At 45.4% G+C, this 25226-nt stretch overlaps 1 protein-coding gene across 4 annotated transcripts in view; it reads right to left on the bottom strand.

Annotated features, from left to right (window-relative positions):
• Positions 1-25226, bottom strand: part of HERPUD2 (HERPUD family member 2) — a 1113814-nt gene that overhangs the window by 166558 nt on the left and 922030 nt on the right. For 2 of the 4 annotated variants that reach the window (XM_069613247.1, XM_069613249.1), the window contains exon 8: positions 13641-13758. In XM_069613247.1, coding sequence (XP_069469348.1) covers positions 13641-13758 — 118 coding nt within the window. The remainder of the gene's footprint in view (positions 1-13640; positions 13759-25226) is intronic. The other 2 variants (XM_069613250.1, XM_069613248.1) reach the window with 1 other exon arrangement.

Raw genomic sequence — 25226 nt, forward strand, 5'->3', positions numbered from 1 at the left:
GGAACTCTAGGTTCACCCCCAGATCCAAGTCCTACACCTGAGGCCGATGGCGTAGTAGTAGGAGTAGCACCCAAAATTGCTGCCGCAGTCGTGGCGGGAACGGCCGCCATTTTGTCATCACCTGAGGGGAACTGCAGCACGTGAGGAAGTGAGGCAGGGGTCCCAGTCGATGGATCATGGGTCTTAAGTTTAGCCTTAACGAAAGGAACCTCGGCAGAGCCGGTACTATGCCGCCTGGAATGTTTCTGCGACATACCAAACAGCCTTCCCAGGAAAGACCTCGGCACTGCCGGTAAAAGAAGAATTTACCTTCTTTGCCCCCTCAACAGATCTGGTGTCGCCACAAGAGCGGGAACGGTGAGAAACAACCTTCACCGATAAGGCCTTGCCAGGCCTCTCAGAAATGTTGGTAACTTTAGCCTCTGTACGAGGGACCTCGGACCCAGGTCCAGTAACAGCCATACTAGCGCGGGCCTCGAACATCCGTTCGGTAACACCAAGCCCAACCAAGGCCTTGGGGCGCACCCCGGTCTTATTTTTGAGAGAAGCCGATAGAGAGGCCTGAGAGCGAGCTCCGGTACCCCAATACTCAGTAGAACTGGGTCCACAAGCAGCCCCCACAGGAGGGGCCTCGGAGCGTACTCCGGTATTCACAGGCCCCTTATGGAGACCCTCGGAGAAAACTCTGGTAGAATTATTAGGCCCCACGGGCACCTCAGGGCAATCCCCGGTGACAGAGCGATCAACACCCCTCCCGGCTCGGGAATAACCCGGAAAGGTGTCTCGCGGCCGGGGTTCTCTGAAAAGTAAAGAACTTATCGGGCGCTTCTTCTTTTCGTCGATAAACTCTTGAAAATGCGATGGGGGAGTTTGTCGGAACACCTCCTCCCACCGCTCCAACCGACGTTGAAGAGCCCGGACCGAAAGGGAGTCAGAGTAAAAACAGGAGTCCCAACAGTGATCCAGACCCAAACACTCTAAACAAAGAGGATGGGGATCCGTCCTCGCGAAGTGTCAGTGACACGATGAACAATCAGGAAAGACTAGTTTGAACGACAGACAGACTAGTACATGATCGCTAGCTAGAGCCAGAGAGGAAAAAAGGGAAGAAAATCTTTGGCGGATGCAAGTGCGTCCAGTCCCGAACGAGCGGAGAGAAGGACTGATGGGCGATACATGGGGCGGAGCAAAGGTGGGCGGGGTTACGGCCGCGTGCCAGGCCCTGCGCAAGAAAGAGAGGAAGGACAAATGTTTGAAAAATGTTTGGATGCTTTTTACAAAAGTGCTACGGTCCCGTCCCACAGGACGGAGAGATGTCCCATAAGTATGGAGGAAAGGGGACGGGACGTAGGAGTATAGAACCTCTCCGACCAATCGATCTGAAAGGCATCTCCCTCCTAATTCTCCCCCGGCCTTACCAAGATGCAAACCTGTAGCATTTAGTTTTGCTGCTCGTCGCAAAGAGGTCTACCGCTGTGAGAGCCCACATTATGAACAACTCCTGGAGAATGCACTTCACTATCTCCCATTCGTAGGAGCACACTCGGAGTCTGCTCCAAGTTTTAATCTGACCTTGTAAATGAGCTGCCTGAGGCCATAACCCTGTTCTATTGCCCACTCCCACAATTGGAGGGCTAGCTTCCATAGGGAAGGGGATTTGGTCCCACCCTGTTTAGGTAAAACATTAAAGTGGTACTGTCCATGAGGATTATCACCACCTTGTTCTGTAACATCGGAATTAAGGACTTCAATGCCAGAAATATAATCTTCAACTCGAGATAGTTTATATGTTTCGCTGTGTCACTGGAGAGCCAGAACCCGAGAGTTGTGCAAGACTCTAAAGTTGCACCCCATCCCTCTAAGGAAGAGTCTGTTACTATTGTTGCATGTGGTGGAGGGTGAAATTGAGCTCCAGTCAACAAGCTGGAGCCAGTTTTCCACCTAAGGAGAGCCTCCTTGAGACTTGCAGGGATCCTTACTCTGTCCTATTGGCATCCTGTTTCTTGATCCTAAGATGCTGTTAAATTAAGTTGTATCCTCCTGATTTTGGGCCCTGCTAGTGGTACTGAGAGAATGGAAGAAGCAAGGAGCACCACATAACACCACACTGTCATGCAATCCTTTGCTAAGAAATACTTCACTGCTGCCAAGAGATCCTTTCTCCTTTCCGGAGTGGGGAATAGTCTGGCTTGCACTGTGTTCCACTGGAAACCAATGAAGGTAATCCTCTAAGTGGGGGGTCAGCTCAATTTCTTGGTCTTGATTGAGAATCCCAAGACAAAAAGGATGTTGATTAGGGCTTGTTGGTTCTGTGTCGCTTTTTGGGTGGATTCCGCACTGACAAGCCTGTTCCTTAATGAGCTAGCTATCACATTCATAATCTTTGTGAAGACTGTTGGTGCCGAATTTAGACCAAATGGGAGGACTTGATATTGGAAAGGTTTCCCCATGATCAAAAATCGGAGGTATTTTCGATGGGGATGTCAAATTGGTATATGTAAGTAGGCGGCCTTCTGTTCCAAGGCACGTAGCCAGGGCGGCGAACCAGAAGGAGTACTTGGACACATGATACTTTTATTTAAATAAACGAAAATGCCTATCTTGCCCTACTGCCATCAGGAATCGAACTAAATAAGGATGCTTGTCTGCCAGTAAAGAGTCCAAAATGAAATGGCCACAATCCAAAACCTTAGTTCTATCTTGCCCTATCGCTAAAAGTAATAACTAAAGATTGCCAGTTTGTATTCTCTCTGGCACGTTCCCTTTTGGGCTGCTGGGTGCGTGAGCTTTCCTCCAGGATTTTCTCCACAGGAAAAGTTGTGTTATCTTTGTGTTTTCAAAACCAATCAATAAGTAATATTGGTCCGAACTCTCACGAGGTTTCTCATGAGCTCCTGTAGCTCGTAGTACACATTTCCAGTTAATCTTTCCTAGTGTTTACCAGTATTCTTGAGGGCCTTACGGTCTGTCTTATTTTCCTTCCGAATATATTGTCTTTTGATCCTTCCTCTTGCTTTCACTTCTATGCTGACCTTGTACTGAGGTCTGCCTCTGTTAGGACTTGGTTTCTCTTGCTCCTCCTTTTTACTAGTGTTTATACCACTCCTATGGCCTTTCCACTGGTTTACCCCACTCTTGTTCTCTTCTAATGCGTGGCTCTGTACTTAAACTATTGAATGACTTCAACTGGCTTTCCTAGAATGTTCCAATGTTTGACAAATGTGACACTTGGCAAATCCCTGGGTTCCTCCCAGTGCACACTCTTGTGGCTTCTCAGTGTTTCATATTCATTCTTATATTTCATTTCATATTTAGTCTGTAGTCTCTGTTGCCTCCCCCTGCTACCCTATTGGTACCTTAATTCCTGGGGTTTAGCTTCCTCAGGTCTGGTGTCGAGACCGAGTGGCTTTGCTCTGCTTCTGCTGTCGTCACACCACAACCACATACGTTTAGCAGAGTGTAGTTACACACCCCTATATACCCCGATTGCGAAACACAATTTACAACCACTCACACAGCGGAAGGCTTAACCCACCTTGACTACCCGGGTTGGAACACACACCACTCACAACCACTCACACAGTGGAAGGATTAAACCCCCCTATCCACCCTGGTTGGAACACATACAATTCACAACCATACTCACAGCGGAAGGCTTAAGCCCCCCCCCCAATCTACCCTGGTTGGAACACAACACAAATCATAACCACTCTCTCACTGTGCGGAAGGCTCAACACCCCCTTATCTACCCTGGTTGTGAAACACCTCACAATGACTCTCACAATGAGGAAGGCTTAACCCCCCGTCCTCTTATCTACTCTGGCCAGTGTAACAAAGTGACTTACTTAGGCTGGCAGGTAAGTTCCAGTTACGTTATTGCACAATACTCAGGTTACATTAAGTTAGCTTAGTATGAACAATGCTATGAACAGACACTGGCTCCCATCACCCAGACAGGGGCTCTCCAACTGCCGGGGCTTAGAACCTTCCCCAAAAGCATTCCTACACTCACACCATAACATTCCGTCTTACAACACATACTTCTACATTCACCCCAAGCACAATACAACAGTCCCAAATGAAAGATATTAGTGCAACACACACAGAGGCCACAGCCGAAGGCAATAGGTAGTTAGACCTCAAGAAACTATGCAACATGTTCGGTTAGGGGGCCCAAAAGAAAACTATTGGTAGAACATGTGCAATGGTATAGCAAGAACCTTGAAATTCAGTGAAAAAAATGTGTTAAGAGAGAGTTAAGATGATCAGATATAATGCAACAAAACCCCTGAAATTCGGCACTTGCATTTCAAGCGAGTCCACCTTAACTATGAGCCCCCTCTTTGAGCAGCATATGTCCACAATGACACCACAGATGACATAACTTGTAGCATCACTAATTACATCCTACATGACATCACTGATGAGATCAATAATTACATCAAATGTGACATTACTGATTAAATAGGTTAGAATATATTTCTGTTGACCTGTTTTGATAGCTATTCTATTTTATTACACTTAAAATAATAACCAAATGACACGGAACAATACACAGATACAGAAGTATAATATGAATACATACCGAGCATTCATTTGTAGTACTTATCAGCTTATAAGGTTTAAAATACAAATATGTAACGTTTTACAAATGGTTTGAATTTCATGCATTAGTAAACAATTAAACATTTCATGCATTAGTAAACATTAGTAAACTTAATTGCAGGCAAAAGTACCTGATTCTGGTAACTCCATTTCAGTTATATAAAACATAATATAATAAGTATACTTAGTAGTAAAGAAAATAAGAATAGACGGAAGTAAAAACATGTTTAATAGTTAGTGTTATGAAAATAGTCAATGTTCACATTTAAATTTACAATTTTCCTTTCTGTAATAACATTACATGAAAACTTTCTTTTCTAAATGACAACTTTTATAAAGAATACTCGCATACAAAAGAAAACATGTGCCAGTGTGCATTGTGTTAATATATAATCTAAGACCTTTGGTTAATATGCAACAACAACCAAAAAAATCAGTTGGAGAAGAAATGAAGATTATAAAGTGAATATTTAAATATATACATAGCAATGGTATTACTAACATTTGCAATTTCCTTTGAAAATAAATGATGGTGTATTCCAATATAACAGATTACCTTCCAAAGTATATAAATGCTTACATAGTATTCTTCTTTGTATATTATAGTGTGGCGGTCACACCATAATATACAATTATATAATTTTCTTTTTTTATTTACTTGTGAATAGTCAAAAGAAATTGACTTTTACAAGAAGACGACATATTGAAACAAATGTTCGAGTATTCATTGTAGAATGCCGATGGTCATTGTAGAATACCGACAGTCAGTGGTGATTTCTTGGCGGAGAGGTCAGGAAAAGCAAATCCTGACTTTGATGTCGTTTTTGTGCTATTTTGATGTGGTTCCGGTGGAATCTATCTTTGCAAATGCTACTTCCAGTAGCTTTTCAGTGGCCACTGACCATCTTGCTTTTTCCCCTGAAATCAAGCGGCACCACCATGTGTCTTCTTCTTCCACCAGTACTGAGTCGGCCCAGAGTGGCGCCAAAAAGGCTGTGCATTCTGCGATTAAGATTGGGCAGTTAAGCACCAAGTGTCGGACTGTTTCCTGGTTATCTGGCATTTTTGCACAGTCTGCAGGTTGTGTGGTTGGATTGTCCTCTTATCGCTAGGATCTCTCTGGTGTGTAGTAAGTTTAGCCGAGCTCTTAGGAAGGTTTTTTTGAGTTTCTTGTCCAGAAAATTAATACAATAAGCCAAGGCGCTTTTCAGTTTGTTAAATGTTGGCGGGAGGTGTTTCAGAAGTTTGCTCGTCGCTGCCACAATTATATTATTATTATTATTATTCAGGGAAAAAACCGTTAGTTGCAGGGGCGTTAAGGTGAGCAATACATTGTAACAAAACCTTTGAAATTCAGGGAAAAAAAGCCAACTTAACTTGCCGCCCCCTGTTACGCAACATATGACCACAATGATGACATTTGAGATTACATCACTGATGACATCAGACAGAAGATGACTCCGGTATGCAACAATATTTATAGGACCCCCTCCATATATGTGCTTTGAGTATACTTAACAATTAGAAGATTGAATAAAAAAAATTAAATGTGTACACGTGCATGAAATCAGTATTTGTAGTGCTTGATCAAAAATGGAAATTAAAGTATACATATGTATCATTTTATACATATCTTTACTTGAATTAACAAGCAAGCAAATACAATTGTCCATTGTACAGAATGTACCTGAATATGGCAAATATATGTAAAATATTTGTAAGATAATATATGTATATTTTTTTTAAATTTCTTCCTAATTATATTCTTTTTTTATTGCTTGTTTAATATTTTCTCTTATCCTTCTCTCTCATTTTATTGTATATTTGTGTAAAGTTTATATTTAAACTGTCTCACATTATTAAAATAAATATATGTATATACGGTAGTAAACAAATATTAATATAATTAAATAGAAATAGAAACATGTTGAAACCTGATTGTTTCATACATTTTAAATCTACAGATTTAAATGTATGGCTGTGTTTATTATACAAATAGTATGTACATGTATTGTTTTGTCGTGTAAATTAAAGGAGAATTGTTACAAAAACATAGAAAAACAAAATTACACACATTTATATTATTCTGAGTTTTTCTTCTCTAAATTAATGAGGACTTAATATTAAAGTAAAACAGATGAACTACAAAAGTAGAAGAATCTTTAAATACTGTCCTGGGGGGCGTGGCTACGAGGGCCATGTAGGAGGACGTGATCTGGAGGAGCTCCCGAGATCCTGTAATGATCCGGGCGAAAAAGTGCGTAACGATGGGCCGACGACCGTTGAAAATACATATGTCGGCGTGTGAATGATCGGGCCACGCGTGGCGAACTTCTGGATGGTGTAGGAAGAACGGCGGCAGAGATCTGTGCGGAAAAGATAAGGAGCGCCGGAGACGAAAGACGACACAAAATGGCCGACCAATGTCCGGAAAACAAAGGAAGGAGCAGGCCGCACGGTGACCGAGCGAAAGGGGCGTACTGAGTGCGCATTTGTCATTTGTGCAAAATACAGGTCCTCTGGGTCATGTCGAATAGAACGGTGAGGCCGAAGGCGAAATAGCCCACCTTAGACGACTTCGCTAAGACGTCCCCGGGTCAAGACAATACCAAGAGCAGGGACAAGCCGCCTGCAAGCGGCATGACGACATCGGGCGCTAACCAAGAAGTCCTAGCTGCGATTGCGGACCTAAGGGCGGCCTGGGAATCTAAACTCGAACTAGCCGTCACTGAACTGAAAACGGCACTGGACCTCAAGGTCGGAGAGGTGCAGGAGGACGTTAATCTACTCCGACAAGACGTCAGGGCCTTGGCGGAGCGCACGGAGTCCCTTGAGAAGGAAGTTAGCCCGAATACTGCGGATTGCGCCTCCCATAAGGCCGAATTGCATGCCCTGATACAAAGAGTGGGCAACTTGGAGAGCAGAGCGGAGGCGGCGGAAGGACGAGCCCGACGAAACAACATCCGCATCGTGGGCCTGCCGGAGGGATTGGAGGGCCACGATCCCGCGGAATTCATTGAGTCCATGCTACTGCAAGAGATACCCGGAGGAGCCCTATCGCAAGGATTTGCAGTGGAAAGGGCACATAGAGCTCTAACAAGGAGGCCGCCGCCGGGGAACCCGCCTAGGACGGTGATAGCCAAAATTCTTAATTACCGAGATCGGGAGAGGATATTGGAACACTTTCGTAAGGGAGGAACGATTACACGAGGAGCAGCAAACATCACGGCCTACCCGAACTATACCCTGTCTGTGCAGCGTAGCCGCATGAACTTTGGGACAGTAAAGCGGAGATTGAGAGAGGCGGGCCACAAATATATGTTACTGTATCCGGCAAAATTGAAAGTCATTCATAAACACAAAACTTTGTTTTTTGAGACCCCGGAGGATGCCATGGGATGGCCCGATGCGCAGGGATGTCCCCAGGAGTCAGAAGTTTGGAAGGAGAAAGAGTCCGAAGAGATAAGTAATACACGAGGAAGGTGCCACAAGATGGCGCGGCACGTGGGACTTGAATATAGTCGTTTGCGCAGCCTTCAGTAGAGAAGGTCAGACTATTGCACTAAATGTTATAAGCACTGTAGTTCTTATTGAATTAACGGGAGCCTTACAGAGCGGATCTCTTTACCCCACAACAATTTTAGTTAAGTGGCCATTAGGGCGACTTCATCCTACTGAGCTCTGTGCATTGTTTGGTGCTTGCAGGGCTACATGTGGGGGTGCCTGAGTTCCGAGAATGGAGCTGGGCAGCAGTTGGGGTGTGTGATGTTGGGGAAGGGACGGGTGGGGGGAGGGGTGGGAAGTTGGGAATTTGCTGTGTACATAGTTATGGGGAGTTTGAGCTGGTACGAGAAGCTACAAGCAAAGATGGAGAGCTGTATCTGTATCACGTGGGCAAAGGGGAGTCGCTACACGGAGGGCAGGAAGACACTCATGAGCCATGGGGGACCTTAAGATCGTAACATGGAATGTCAGGGGACTTAACAGTTACTTAAAGAGAAACAAAGTCATGATGTACTTAAGAAGACAGAAGATTGATATTGCGTTGTTGCAGGAAACACATTTGACCCAGCAAAAATTGGAACTGGTGGGGAAGAAGTGGAGAGGCACTGTAGTAGGCTCTCCGTATTCTGCCTACGCTAGGAGAGTGCTGGTCTGGGTGGCACCGCACGTTCCGCTCCAACTTACACAAGAGGTGGTGGACATGGAGGGGAGGTTGGTCATATTAAAGGCTTTGGTAGAGAATAGAGAGGTGTGCATTATAAATACGTATGCCCCCAACCAAAACACTGCGACGTATTTTAGAACCCTGTGTACTCATCTGGGCGCGTGTATGGGAGGAGCGGTTATCTGGGGAGGGGATTTCAACTGCGTGCTCAACCCAAAGGCAGACAGATCTGATGGCAAGATTGATAGGCCCACCCCAGCGGCCAGGGTATTGCAGACATTACTAGACGACTTTGGGCTGGCAGATGTTTGGAGGATGAAACACCCTAATGAAACACAGTACTCGCATTACTCAGCTCCGCAGCAACTGCATACGAGGCTGGATTACTTTTTTGCCACGCCAGATGTGGTGATAGAGACCACCCAAATAGACTATAGAGCGAGGGTCCTGTCGAACCACTCGCCTCTGGTGCTGAGTTGGCAGTGCTGCTGCCCCAGGGCGCGGATACTGACATGGCGCCTCCGGGCGGAGGCGCTCCGGGACCCGGTCTTCAGGGAAGATATCAGGGATGCGATCACACAGTAATTTGAGGTAAACACAGGCAGCGTAGACTCAGCGTGCACGCTCTGGGAAGCCTTTAAGGTGGTATTGCGGGGTGCTGCTATTGCTAAGTCAAAAGGCCTACAGGGTGGGGTCCTAACGGAACTAGAGGAAGCAGAAGAGAAACTGGAGCGCGAAAGCAACAGGGCGGGAGGGGATGCAGAACTTGTACTCGAGTTACAGCAGAGGTGCGCAGAGCTTTGGGAAAGGCTCTGGAACCTTAACTATAAGAAGTATGTCGAGAGGCAACATGCAGGAGGGGATAAAACTGGCCGCTTGTTGGCGTGGTTATATAAGAGCGAAACCCCCAGGCCCCCGATTAGGACAATAACTAAAGAAGGCGGGGAGGTGGTTGACACCCAGGAGGGAGTCAACGAGGCATTCTTGGACTATTATAGGACATTCTATGATGACAGAGGAGGGGACAATCGAGAGGAGATTAGAGAAACTCTAAAAGACATTGAATTACCTAAGATTAGTGCTGAAGAAAGGGAGGAGCTGGACGCACCGATTACCTTAGAGGAATTGGAGGAGGTGGTGAAGCAGCTGCCCACCTGCAAGACCCCAGGCGCGGACGGATTCCCTGGCGAGTTTTATAAAACATATAGAGTGGAAGTACTCCCCCCTATGCTAGAGATGCTCAATGAGTCTTTTGAGATGGGTCGGCTGCCGGAATCGCTTAGAGAAGCGTTAATTGTGCCGCTCCCTAAGCCCAACAAGCCAGGGCATAGCTGCGGCTCCTATAGGCCGTTGTCAATGTTGAATCAGGATAGCAAGATATTGACGGCGGTCCTGGCCAATAGGCTGTGTAGAGTTATTAGCAAACTGATACACAGATAACCTGATAACTGATACAGATAACCTGATAACTGATACACTGATAACCAGACAGGTTATGTCCCCAACAGAAATATAACCCACAACCATAGGCGACTCCACCGGGTGATTGAAGAGGGAAACAGGAGCGAGGGGGAAATGGCGGTGGTGTCCCTAGATGCAGTCAAAGCTTTTGATTCAGTGAGGTGGCCATGGTTGTTGGAGGCCCTGGAAGAATACGGGATGGGGCCGGGTTATGTTAGGTGGGCAAAATTACTATACAGTGAACCACTGGCCAGGGCACGCACAGGATCGGTGATATCTGAGAGGTGGCAACTCAGTAGAGGCACCAGACAAGGGTGCCCCTGGTCCCCGATGTTATACATTCTAGCCCTGGTGCCCCTGGCAGTGTACCTCAGACAACAATATGACATGGTCGATATTGAGGTAGGGGGAGAGAAACACCTAATATCCTTGTATGCTGACGATTTACTACTATATTTGAAATATCCGGAGGAAAATCTTCAGTATATTCTAGAGGTTATGGAAAAGTATGCCGAACTGTCCGGCATAGCGGTGAACCCCCAAAAATCGAGAATGTTCCCATTGGGGAGCTACATAGGAGCCCCTCTGGAGCGGTTGCCAGTGTTGTCCGTACCTTGGGCGGCTGATTCCTTCCGCTACCTCGGAATAGATGTGTACCATACGGTGGAGGGGGAACACTTGCATAATACTGAGGTGGCTGTGAAAAAAATCCGAACAAATATGAAGTTTTGGGAGAAGCTGCCGCTGGCGATGATGGGACGGGGGGCGATGCTCAAAATGGTGGTCCTGCCCAGGCTGTTACATTTCTTAAGTAATATACCATACTTGATACCCAAAAAGTTTTTTGTCAAACTGAACAGCATGTGCAGGGACTTCCTATGGCATGGCACTCGCAATAGAGTGGCGCCATGGAAGCTGCAGAACTTCCATGATAGAGGGGGCATTAAGCTACCGAATTTTGAGGCCTATTATGTAGCTAGTCAGTTGCAATATGTAACCAAATGGCCCTCTGATGAGGTAACTCCGGAATTTAGGCTGTTTGGGCAGGACTGCACCCCGTTTTACCTAAAGGAGATTATCTGGGTGCCTAGACTTGAAATTAAAGAACGCCCGGGTATGATGTTGCTTGGGTGGAAGATGTGGCGCAGAGTATGCCAACTGATGGAGAACCCGTACCCGTGTTCCCCACAGGTGCCGCTAGTCGCCTTAGCTGGGGGAGACAACCAACTCAGAATGATAATTAGGACCTATTGGGAATAGGTCGGGCTGGTCACATTGGGAGATGTATGGCAAGAAGGGATTATTAAAGATTTCGAAGAACTGGGAGAAGAGGCAGGTTTGCACAGAGGCCAATATGTCACGTATCTCAGGCTAGTGCAGACTATTCGTAAAACCTGGCCAGAGACTGTACTGGCGGAGGAGCCAGACGTCCTAATGGGAACAATATATGACATATCAGAAGGAGAGCACGAGATCTCTAGACTGTACGAGATGGTGATGACCCGGATGGGGAAGGATTTGACTCATTTGAGGCTGGACTGGGAAGCGGAGGTGGGGGCACAGATGACCGATGGGATGTGGGAACGTGCTATGGGATACCACAAGAAGGTGTCCAGAAACGCCAGATTGCAGCAGATACAGTTATACATAACGCATAGAGCCTATATGACCCCGAAAAGAATATCTAAGTTTGTAAACGCAGGAAGACAAGCATGCCCAAAATGCGATGATGAAGATGCTGATATGACACACATGTTCTGGTCTTGCCCAGTGATTGAAGCTTTTTGGGGGGAAGTGGCACGAAAACTAGCGGATAAAGGAGTCACGCTCAACATAGATACGGCCTGGGCCTGCCTGTTGGGAGGGTTTCCCAGACCACGGAATACTAAACATGTGGGGAAACTGAGGGACCTGGCATATGTGCTTGCTAAAAGAAGGATTGCCATGGGCTGGAAGCAGTGCCACAAGCCACGGGTTGAGGTATGGTGGCGGGACTTGCAAAAATGGGCGGAGGCTGAAAAGGTAGTGTGGCAGGAGGCATGTAGCAAGTGCGGGGAAGAAGAAGTGGGTAACCTGATGGCTTGGAGAATGTTAATAAGAGGACTGTTTGGCACATTGGTGGATTCTGCAGCTTCGGAAGGAAGCGATACCCGGCCACACGCAGCAGATACAGAACGAGAAACGCAAATAAGCTCTTGAGGGGGGAGGGATTTGGGGAGCAGTAACGTGCGTTAATTGATGTTCACAAGTCTGTTGTAAATAATGCTGCAAGTTTGGTTTGTATTGTTTATTTGTTTTCAAAATAATAAAACTTTATTAAAAAAAAAAATCTTTAAATACTGTCCTACTTTTTAATATATTCAGTTTTGTACATACTTCAAGCTGTAGCGCATACACTGCACAAAGAAATTACAGCTGAATAAAATGTACCTTATAATTACAGAAGAAAATAATGGACCTTGATAATATGCATATGTATTTTATGTGCAATAAAATAGTTCTACAGTTTTAAAATTGTATTTATATTAACAAAGGTTTAATTTGCTAAGTCACATAGGATGTTGTGTTTGTTGCCATCAGTGATGTCATATGCTGTAATTAGTGATGCCATCAGTGATGTAATAAATGATGTCATTATGTAATTCGTGGGATCGTCAGTGATGTAATCTCTGATGTCATCATTGTGGTAATATGCTGCGCAACAGGGGTCGGCAAGTTAAGGTGGCTTAGCCTGAATTGTCTGCCGTATTTCAGGGGTTTTGTTGCTGAACATTTTCACCTTACCGTCCCTCCAACTAACGTTTTTTGCCTGAATATATGTATGATGAATACAGGGACTGGATAAACTGGTGCCCCTTATTGAATGTTAAGAAATAGCATGCAATGATAGCCTCCTAATTTCTATATTTGAATACCAATAAACAAAACAAAAAATCCTTGCCTTGAAGGACCTATATTAGAGGGAGACCAAACTCCATTAAGTCATATGCACAAAAATAGGGATAGATAGGGACGTTTATTTGTGAGGGACATTTTGGTGCGACAGGTAGCAGTATAGAAATTGAGTGCAGAAAAAGAGCAAGAGGTCCACCTAGTCCACTAATATTGTCAGATACAATGAAAGATGGAATGTCAGCAAGTAATGCAGACAAGCACCAACAGATTAGAATAATGTACACTTAAGCCAATGCACAAACAGATGGCAGGGTATAAGAAAATAGTTGAAATCCACCAACAGCAATCAGGCAACCACCTACACAGTAAAAGCCAATGCAGTACTGCAGCTTCTAAAAATGATCATTTTTGGATAAGGGCAGCAAGACGAGGTAAATTAGGAAGATAAATATTGCTGCAGAGAGTAAAATAATTAAGCATGAGTGAACAACCCCAAATCCCTTAAACTTACCACCTCATGAAACTCTGGGTTATTTACATTTTGCAAGTCATTGTTCAAATTGGCATCCTGGTTAGCTGCCGGCCGTGGATCCCCATTTTGCCTGAATGGAAACCATCGTGCTTGGTGCCTAGTGAAACAAAGATGCATTACTTAGCTGGAGTTGAACATCCACAACAGTCATAGCAGTTCAATAGAAACTATTGAAACTTGAATAACTTCTCCCTCAGTTGGCCCTTTATTTTGTCTTCAATTTCCTTGCTATTAGGCCCTACATATTTCGTACACGTATACGGGTTTTGGAAAATGTCTGCATAGAGATAACACTCCTGCTTTCAACTACCTTCACTTTCACAGTTTTTTATCAAGGTTTTTTTAGTACTTCATTAATGTTCACAATAATTTATATTGAGTTAAGACTTGTTCTTGAATTAGGAAGCAGTTGTGTGACGGGGTAGGCTGGGGATTAAGGCAATTAAATACTTCCAACACCAAGGTAATACAAACACAATCTATCTTGAAATGGTACGTCATTTTTTTTTTTTTTACATACAATAACCACATTCAACGGTTATGCAAACTCAAGGTGAACATTACATTTACATTCTGATCTTGTATTTGCTCTGGGATTTAAAAAAAGTGCATAGTGTGAAAGTATATAGAATATAAGGTTAGACATAAAATGTGGCAATATATTCCACAATGGGAATCCATGTAACATCTGATAGACAACAAAAGTGAAGTCCGAACTGAGAGACAGAATACATCCTGTAGTTGAAAATACCAAACTATAACGTTATGTTGGGTATGACACTCTGAATCCCTTTAATATCCCCCTGAGGGGAGAATTAAATACGAATGAAGACTGCCTGAAAGTGAGAGGTGCTAAAAATGTGCATGGCTTCTTCAACAGTTTGGAGAAATATTGCACTGACCAACCAAGTGATTAGGTGCCACCTTTTATATTGGCATTGGCGCAGGAAGATAGCGCCGGCTTCTGGAGACTGGTAACCTCAAAGGAGTCGAACCCCGGGCAGGTTCTTCAATGTCATATCTCTGCAGATGAATGGCTGGGACATTTTTCTAGATTGTACCCAAGCCCAGACCCATTAGCAGGGAATGTGCTTAGGCAAAAAGAAAATGACCCAACTTCATTAGGTACCTGGTTTATTACGATTGATGAGGTCAAAAATGCTCTGATTTCTCAAAAGCTGGGAAAAGCAGCTGCCCCTCATTTGATACCAGTGGATTTTTATAAAGATGAAATTTTAATCTGGGTTCCAATCCGGCTCAAGGTCTTTAATGCTGTTATCCGTTGGGGAGAAATCCCTCAGACCAGGAGGGATGCAACTATAGTACCCTATATTCAAGAAAAGGAGAGGTGTCTCCCAGCGAATTACTGCTGATTGCATTACTAGATTGTGTCAGCAAAACATTTGGTAGAATAATCCTGACCAGATTACAAAATTGGGTAAATGAAGCTGGATTATTACAGGAACGCAAGCAGGATTCTGTGCCGGTAGAGGTACTGTGGATCACTGCTTTCTTGTGTACTTACTGATCCAAAAACATGCAATTCTGGCAAAAACCAGGATGTATGCCATTTTTCTTGATTTAAAATCAGACTTGCTTCAGGGTTGCGTCTTGGCACCCCTCCTTTTTCTACTGTGCAAAAATTGCCCAATAGAGGCTTTAGAAAGGGACGCTCTTGATGTCCCCAGAATTGCGAATAAGAAACTATCCTCTTCTATGTAGACGATGCAGTCATTGTGGCCACATCCCCAAAGGGGCTAGAGACATTGCTGGTTATTTTTAAGACTAAGTGTAGTGAGCTGGGTATGGAACAGAATGCAAAAAAACCCAGCAAAGTTTTTGTCTTTAAACCTTCCTCTATGAAGAACATTCTTTTGAGAATAATGGCAGATGCTATAAAGCTGGAACAAGTCACATTTTTTGACTACTTGGGAATTCGATTCCACGAGTCGGGGAGCTGGTTTGATCAAGGTACTAAGGCTAAGATTAGTCTGGGGAAATATAGTGGTGGTATGCACCCGTTTTTCTCTGGTCATGGTAGTGGGGCAATTAACCCAGGATCTGGAACTATATGATAAGCAGGCCTTGCCAGTGGCCCTCTATGGGTTGGAGCTGTGGGGTTACTCTAAATCGGTCTCACTGTCAAGTATCAAGAACACGTTTCTGGAAAAGTTACTTTTGTTGCCTATAAGTGCTCCGAATTTCCTGGTGCTATCGCTCCTCAGTGTTTTTCCTATAGCCGACCAGATTGCCCTTAAACCTGTGCTCTATTGTGTTAGGCTGTGGTCTTCCCCGGGATTGTCAACATCCCGGCCGGCTCTGACTAATTATTTACTTCTGGAGGGGACAAAGACGTCAGAGCTATCTGGGATAATCCCCTGAACTGCAAACATTCTTTAAAAGTAGACATTAAAGCACATGTAAGAGGGAAAGCCATGGGAAAGCGGACGTGGAATGGGCCTCCTTGAAGAATGCGCTGGAGCTTTTGTGCAGTGAAATGATGGGCAACTCGCTGCGCCTTGTGGATGAAATCCATAACCCTCATGAGTGCTCTTTGTATGTAGGAATGAGTATAGGGATACAGCATGATATACACGCTCATTGTCAACCTTGGGATCTGGTTTTATGTCCACTGTGTGGTTTTGCTAATGAAACATGAATACATTACATGCTAATTTCTCCCACCACTTTGGATTTAAGGAGATTGTATTTGAAACCACAATTGAATCAACAAGGAGTTTGTTGTATTAAGGAAGCTATGCAATTCTTAATGTGCTCAGCTGATAGGAAAGTAATTTTTACATCTGCACGGTATGTCCATCGAGCTTGGTTACTGAGGCAGAGATACATGGGAATTGTTTTTAATAAAGAGGCTGCGAGCGTGCTCTCCTCTCAAAAGTGATATTGGATGAAGATGCAATAATATTTCTAGTAGGGCTCCAGGATTTGTTCTGTTTTTACTCCACTGTTTAATAAATGTTTTACTCCATTCTTTTGAACATAGGTATATCTAATTTACTGTGTTTTTCTTGTATAGTTGTTAAATTGAATTCATGCTAATGGTTTTTTATGCCGAATAAAGCTATTGAATTGAAAAACATTTTCACAAGTTACCTGCTTCCTTGAAAGAACACAAAGCAAGAGAGCTGTGCCTGCCACAATGGAACTGCACACATCCAAGAAATACAAAGTACAAAATGTGTCAAATGTAATTTAGCTAACATGAGAACACAGCCTGTGATACCAAAATACATTTTAAAATGACACAAATAAAGTGCTAAGATGTTGTCCAGTGTTCGAAATGGCACGCTTATGCAACTTTCCTACCGTACACCAAGTGAAGAAAATTAATCATCATTCATTCAGAGTCTTTCTAAAGTAATATTTTATTTCTCTAACCATGGTCAGATTATTGTACAAAGGCTGGTTCATAGACGGAATTTGATCAGCTTTATAATGAGATAGAAATCATTAAGAAACACAGAGACTCAGCACAAGAAAAAGATTCTGCAATACAGGAAATACATCATCTCACCTTACAATTCACACAGGCACAAGCACAGGGTGATCAAAATAAGTTGACTGCACAAGAGCTGATGCAAATAGGAGAATGTAACATTGAGAGAATACAGGAACATTAAGGAAAGATTTTAATGACTCGATGTTCGATTGGGCAACAGAAGAAATAATTGGCTAGCTGGCAGACTATCAGCCAAGAGTCAGTGAAAGAAACAAATATCTATCGAACAGAAAAAAGTATTTGCAGAAAGAGCTACAAAACATGAAAGAAAAGACATTTCTTCCAAAACTAGAGCATTTGAGACAAGCCAAGCTAGTCTGAATGAACCTAGGGAACAGTTATTACAAAGAAAACCTCAGATGATGATTGAAATGGATGTGGTAGGTCAGAAGGAGACAGAGTCACTGGTGGCATTTTAGCAATCCGTTTCATTGAAATAATAAAGAAAAAGGCCGGTCTATTCCTAATAGTATAGGGTTTGCCCTACCTATATATATATTTCCGCATTTTAAAGGCCGAACTGAAAATTTTGTGTGGCCTTTAAAATGCATAAATATAAGATTCTGATCACCCCCAGTTCCCGGGAAGGTGATCCCACAACCACCCACACCTTCTCCCGCTCGATTTATTGAAAATCAGGGGGGGGGGCGGAGGGTTTAACCCCTTCCCAGCCCAACACATTCCTCCTCCTCTCCAATATATTCTCGCAAGCACACACTTACCCTCTCGCCCCATCCCTTCCGCACCACAAGCACAAGAGTGCGGTGGGGGACAAACATCTGGAAGTTAGGGGCAACAGCACAGGGACATCATGGGAAGGTGAGGAGCAGCGGGGGGGGGCCCACATACAGTGATCTGCATTCCATTGCGAAGAGGATTTGTGGGGGGCACCCCAACACAGCGAGCCCTGCAACCATCCTGGGAGTAGAAGTGGGCCCCCCATCAGAACACCAGAAGGTGGGACCTCGGGCCTTGAAGGCACAGCAGTGGCGGACGATCAGAGCTGCAGGTTCCCCCTGGCAAGGGAGAGAGGCAGCCCCATGATCTGAAGCGCCAGCCTGGGGGTGAGCAACCCCCACATAGCAATTTCCAGAGGATGAGCCCGGTGGAGCCAAGATAGAGACAAAATTCTTCTTGCAGGGCCCGACCATCACGCACAGGAAAAGGTTTCCCAATTCCCTCTGAGGAAAACCCATGGCAGACAGGTGCCCATCGGCTTGGAGTGAGTACAATCCACACAGGCACAGGCTGCCCACTGGTAGTAAAGACAGAAGAAGTAGAAGCCCACTGGACAGCGGCGGACCAATCCACATGCTGAGGAACACAGAACTCTTGGGTGAGCTGGCAGGGAGGGATGTGGACTCCTGCAAAGCCCATTTCTAGGTGGAAGGTGTGAGAAACCAAAAGGGTGTCTCACCCGCTAGTCCTCAGGGACTCGTCATCCAGGTGGCCTGGACACGGCCATCGCTTTAGGATCCAGTTCCTGGGGGTGGGCCAATGCCGGAGGATAACCTGGGTGGGGGGGTCTTCAGGGAGTGGGGGTGAGACAGGCCATGGTGAAACGCGGTATTCACCCTTTTTTTGCTGATATACTCAATCCTATTTTGTAGGATTTTCCGAAGTCCCAACTCCCTCACCTCTTTTTAACACAAACACTGGGCCGAGGAAGAGGGTGACTAAGAGTAACCAGACTAACTCTCTCACATCGTACTGGACATGTCCCGTAATCGGGTCAGGCAAAGTCAGGCACTTTACACTAAGTGCATCCCCCTGATACCGGTCAGCTCTCCTCACATGAATAAAAGGCAACACCAAAAGACACACACTGAACAAGGCAGAACACGAGTGTGAGCAGAACTTCCTGGACAAAGGCACACCTGCTGGACCAGAGCAACGGACCAAGGGACGAGAAAAGCAGGCTGAAGACCCCAAGGGTTCCCTACTGGATGTCGTTGCCTCAGACAGACCGCGAAGGACACGTGGAGAATGCCAGATCCCATAAGTGAAGATTGCATTGTGTTTCAAGGATGCAAACGACCCTCCCGGGTGAACGGCAGAGTTGGGGAGTCGAGGCCAAGCCTGTGGTACTAACCTTGACTCATGAATCGGAAATAGTAAAACAATAAAAAAAAGCACACATAGCCAGTGAGTTGGCAAGCGACCTAAGAGACCAGTGTGCGTTAAACCAAATGAAGTAGCAACATTATAACACAAGTGTTGGCTGCATGCCTGTGGATGAGACGTGAAGAAAGGCAGACCTGTGAATGAACTTTGAAGTAAAAGGCAGCTGTGAAATCAGCGATACTAAGTAACAGAGTGGTCCAGCAAAAGAAAGTAGGCCATTCGAAAGCCTCCGTGAAAGGTACATTGTTTGAAGCTAAAAAGGAATCAAACTGTAAAAGTGAAATTAAGCGAGAGTGAACGTGAACTATTAAGTCAAAGTGGTCCTGCAGTGATCTGTGAAGAGAACCACACACATTTGGAAATCTTCGACATCCGAAAGCGGTACAAGTCAGATTGAGGGAGACCCGAAGTACAATAAGCTTGGGGAACGGAGCCCTGGCAAGTTTGTGTTGAACTGTGACGTAAGAGGTCTGAGCCTGGCAGAGGGGGGCCTTTGTGAACTTTACGTTGGAATACAATTTTGAAAGCGAAGAAAAAGACTAACGTGGAAGGCCAGATGAACCTCAATCCACGGTTTGGAACTGCTTAGAATGTTAGAAACTGAGCCACAGGGTGCCATCCTGCCTAAAGCCTTAATGCGTGAGGTTTAATGTGAGGCGGAGAGATGGTTCAACTACCTTTATTATTTTGAACACCGATTTTTGCTTTGCATACATTTCTACTTTTTACACTTTTTGTACAAGAGGTACGGCAGGCATTGGGTTTTTGTTAGCATTGACCATTTTGATTTGACAGACTAGGACTGTTTGTTTATTGTTTGATGGTCAAGAATACTCCCATTTTAGCTATAGGCCAAAAGAGGGGTCTTTCAGACCCCAGCATTTTCAATAAAGGTTTTAAAAAATGGAATACATTGCGTCAGTGTCATACTTGTGATACCATGCCTTCCCTACAAAGGGCAAAGAGACCCTTGTGCGTCCAATGATGGCTCAGCAAGGGACAGAGCATGCCCTTGGCAAGTGTTGGCACCTATACAAGCCAAAGAACCAAAAGCCCCCATAAGACGCGACGGCAGGAGAATGGTCCTCATCACCATTGGGCCCAATGGCGGTTATCAAGGAAGAACTTGTCACGAACTTCAGAACACGCCCCTTTTGGACCTCCTGGTCCTTGTCTCAACGGGGCTTGCATTCTCTAAAACTTCCAACATGGTCGCCCAGCGCTAAGACCCTTTCTCGCTCCATGCGCTGGACGTAACGTACTCTATTTATAGACCACGCCTTCCGCGGCTCTCAATGCTATTGCAAGTAGCCATCAGACGTGTGATCCGTAGCTTGCAGTATTATTTCTCTGTCTTTGTGCACCTACACGCTCCTTGCCCCTTCCTTTCTTCCCGTTTCCTGGACTCGTGTGCTAGTTTCACTCATCAGTTCAGGGCCCATAAGCCTGCAGACCAAGGAGATCCAGCTCTCAATAAATCATCATCAAGAGCGGATTAGATTCAATATCATTAAGTCAGCCCACTACCCCATGGTATTGGGTATGCCCTGGTTACAGAAACACAATCCGTATATCAATTGGACAGCAGGATCACTATTCCTAGGCTCAGAGTTTTGTATGACTCACTGTCTATTCCTGGAACCTGCGTCAACACCCCCTAAGGAACGATCTAAAGATCAAAAAAACACCACTTATGGTTCCCAATACCATACAAGTCCCTCAGGCCTACCAAGGATACGCCGATGTATTTTTAACTGCCAAAGTCCAGGCCTTACCCCCACACAGACCTGAAGACTGCGCAATTGAAACTGATCCCTCAGCAGTGATTCCCTTCGGCAGGATGTTTATCCTTTCAGAACCTGAGAAAAAGGAATACCTGGACACCAACCTTGAAAACGGCACCATAAGACCTTCAAAATCTCCAGCAGGTGCTTCGTTATTCTTTGTCCCCAAGAAGGATACCCAGGAACCCAGACCTTGCCTCGATTATCGCGGCCTAAATCAATGCACCCTCAAAGACCGGTCCCCACTACCCTTGATTTCGGATATCTTGGAAGCCGTGAGAGGCGCGGTAATATTCACCAAGTTGGATCTCCGAGGTGCCTACCATTTGATCCGTATCTGGGAAGGAGACGAGTGGAAAACCGCCTTTAGAACACCCTTTGGCCATTACGAATACCTGGTCATGCCATTTGGACTAGCTAATGCCCCGGCAGTGTTCCAACGTTTTATGGATAGGGTGTTCTCTGACATGTTGTTTCTCTTCGTCATTGTTTATCTGGACGACATACTGATATTTTCCAAGGACCCTTTAAAGCATGAAGAACATGTAAAGGCAGTACTACAAAAACTCTGTGAACGCCAACTCTTAGCCAAACCCGAAAAATGCTGGTTTTACGTTACTTCTGTTCACTACCTAGGATTCATCCTTAGTCCAGAGGGAAATGGAATGGATCCATCAAAGGTAAAAGCCATTTTGGCGTGGCCAGCTCCCATGTCCGTGAAACAAGTCCAATCCTTGCTAGGACTAGCCAATTTCTATCGGAAATTGATACCCACCTTTTCCGAGATTGTTCAACCGATCGTGGCTCTCTTAAAGAAGGACACCCCTTTTATCAGGTCAACACCGCAAGACACTGCGTTCCAGCGTTTGAAGGCCGAGTTTACACAAGCTCCTATTTTGGCCCAACCCGACACAAGCCAGCCATTTCTAGTGGAAACGGATGCCTCTAATTACGCTATAGGAGCAGTATTAAAACAGAAATTAGAGGACAAGCTGGAACACCCCATTGCTTATCTTTCACAAACCCTAACTCCAAGTGAAACACACTATTCCGTCCTGGAAAAAGAACCGTTAGCCATCCGCCAAGCATTCACTGAATGGCGACACCTACTCCTGGGAGCTAGACATCCTGTCCAAGTCCGTACGGACCATCGGAACCTTCAGATTCTACAGTCATTGGATTGTAGGAATAATCGTCAGGCGCACTGGCCTACTTTTTTGCCCAGTACCAGTTCCACATCACTCACGTCCCTGGATCACATAACCTGATTGCTGATGCTTTGTCTCGACGTCCTGACTATGTAACCATTGAAGATAAGGCATATCCTAAGATGTTTTCCCACACGATCTTCGTAGCTCAAGCAGTCAACCTCCTGGAAGAAATCCGAGCGCAAACCCAATCCTCTGGGTTGTGGAAGGACATCTCAACCAGTGGAATTTAGAGGCCAAGCAAGAATATTTATTCAAGGACAATGCACTGCTCATTCCTACACAGATGTTACAACAGAGAATAATAAACCTCTGTCATGACACACCTCACTCTGGGCATCGTGGCATCACCAATACCCTCCGTCTCATACAGAGACAGTTCTGGTGGCCTAGAATGAAATCTGACGTACAGCACTACGTCCAAACTTGTGTAGTCTGTGCTCAAAATAAGCATGATAACAAAAAACCGGCGGGTCTTCTTCTGCAGCCTACACTGCCGACTAAGCCATGGGAAATCATCGCCACAGACTTCATAGTAGAATTACCACCGTCCCGAGGATATACTACCATCATGGTCATCATAGATCTGTTCAATCACATGGCTCATTTTACGCCGCTCTGTAAACTACCATCCTCTTCCGCTGGAATATTTCTGGAACACATATTCCGCCTGCATGGACTTCCTTCCAAGATCATATCTGATCGAGGACCTCAATACATTTTTCAATTTTGGAAACATCTCTGCCGGATTCTAGGAATTCAACGTGCCCTCTCTTCGGGATATCACCCTCAAACCAACGGAGCCACAGAATGTGCGAATCAGACCCTGGAACAGTATCTTCGATGCTTTGCCACCAAGGTCCAGGATGACTGGTCGCTCCGGATACCCGTTGCGGAATTCGCTTACAACAATTCCAACCATTCAGCGCTCCAGACCAGCCCTTTTTATTGTAGTCAAGGGTTCCATCAACCGGTTTTACCCTCTGTCCTTCCTCATCCTACACCAGTACCTCCTGTTGACTCCTGGATCGAAACCCTCATCAACATACACCAGGAGGCCAAGAAATACTTAGAAAAGGCCAGATCACAGACCACGAGATATGCAGATTCCAAAAGAAGACCAGGCCCTTCTTATGCAGTCGGTGACCGGGTGTGGTTGTCATCAAAACTACGACACCTATGACCAAACAAATTGGCCCCACGGTACTATGGGCCATTTCCCATCAAGGAAATTATTAACCCTGTCTCATAACCGGATCCAGATACCCGACTCCTGGAAAAGAATTAATTCAGTTTTTCATACATCCTTACTGAAACCCTACATTCCGTCCTGCCGGAAATCCAGTAGACCTCCTCCTCTGCTGGTCGACAATCAACTGGAATATGAGGTGTCCCGAATTTGCGATTCCAGGTATAAACGGGGCCAGCTTCAGTACCTGGTTGAATGGAAAGGATACCATCCTAGTGAAAGAACCTGGGAACCTATCTCTAACATCAAGGCCCCTCGCTTCCTCAGAAGATTTCACCTCATACACCCGGGCAACCTGGAGGAAAAGGTCTTCGGAGGAGGCATGCTGTCATGAACTTCAGAACACACCCCTTTTGAACCTCCTGCTCCTTGTCTCAACGGGGCTTGCATTCTCTAATACTTCCAACATGGGCGCCCAGCGCTAAGACCCTTTCTCGCTCTATGCGCTGGACGTAACATACTCTATTTATAGACCGCGGCTCCGCGCGTCTCAATGCTATTGCAAGTAGCCATCAGACGTGTGATCTGTAGCTTGCGGTATTCCTTCTCTGTCCTTGTGCACCTACCCGCTCCTTGCCCCTTCCTTTCTTCCTGTTTCCTGGACTCGTGTGCTAGTTGCACTCATCGTAGATTCTTGGATTCCTGGATTCCGCGTTCCCGGAACTGAACGCGCCCTGGAGTCGGAAGAGACTCGAGCAGCCTTAGTGAAAACCAGGACCGTCCGCAAGAAGGCAGCGACCAAGGACTCCATCAAAGAACGGACCCAGGTGAGAAGGGGGGGGGGGGACTCCTTGACAGAACTAGTACAATGCTTAGCCGACCTCCAGACACTGATCACAGAATCCTTCCAGAAGCAATTCTCCTACTTGAGGTCACTAAGTGGGTGGAGAGAGTGGACATCAACTAGTGAGCAATCCAGGAACTCTCAGACGACTAAGAAAATGGATGAGATGCTGGAACATCTTTCACGTCTCATGCATAACCTGGACCTTCAATTCGAAGATCTTGAGAATAGATCACAGCGCTCGAACAGACGCCTCAAAAATGTCCCGGAAGAGGTCACAAATACAGATCTAAAGACAACTGTACAATCATTCTTCGCCAACCTGCTTTTAGAAGTGCCCCCACGGGGCCGCTTGGACAGCATTCACTGAGTGAGTCCACTACGGAAGGGACTAAACACGCCTGAGAGACGTTCTGGCCCCCCTTGCATCTTATGGTTAGAGGAAGTTTTGAAAGCAGCACAAAAGGTCTCTGCGAATTAATGAAGCAGAAGTCCAGCTCTTTTGGCACACTCCACTTTGCTAACAAGTGGATTGCTGGGTCCTCTAGTCAAGATTCTGATCCAAGAGAAGATCCGATATAAATGGACTTTGCCGTCAGTATTGTTATTCACTCACCCATATCACCGGATGAGGTCTCTTGAAAAGTCCTCTCTAGAAAAGTCTCTTCCAAACAGGTGATCCCTTGCTCCTCCAGAACTATCCAGGAAAAAATTCCCTCCCTTGCTCCAGCCTTGGCTGATTTCTGCAATCACTCATTCGCCACTGGCTCCTTCCTGCTCCTCCTCAAGCACTCCCTTGTGCACCCTCTCCTCGGAAAGCCTACGAACCCTGCATGTCCGTTTTACTACTGCTCTATTTCCATTACCTCCTTCCTGAGCAAACTCTTGGAGAAGCT

This window comes from Ambystoma mexicanum, chromosome 5p, assembly GCF_040938575.1.
Source record: "Ambystoma mexicanum isolate Mex_15411 chromosome 5p, UKY_AmexF1_1, whole genome shotgun sequence".
Taxonomy (NCBI): Eukaryota; Metazoa; Chordata; class Amphibia; order Caudata; family Ambystomatidae; genus Ambystoma; species Ambystoma mexicanum.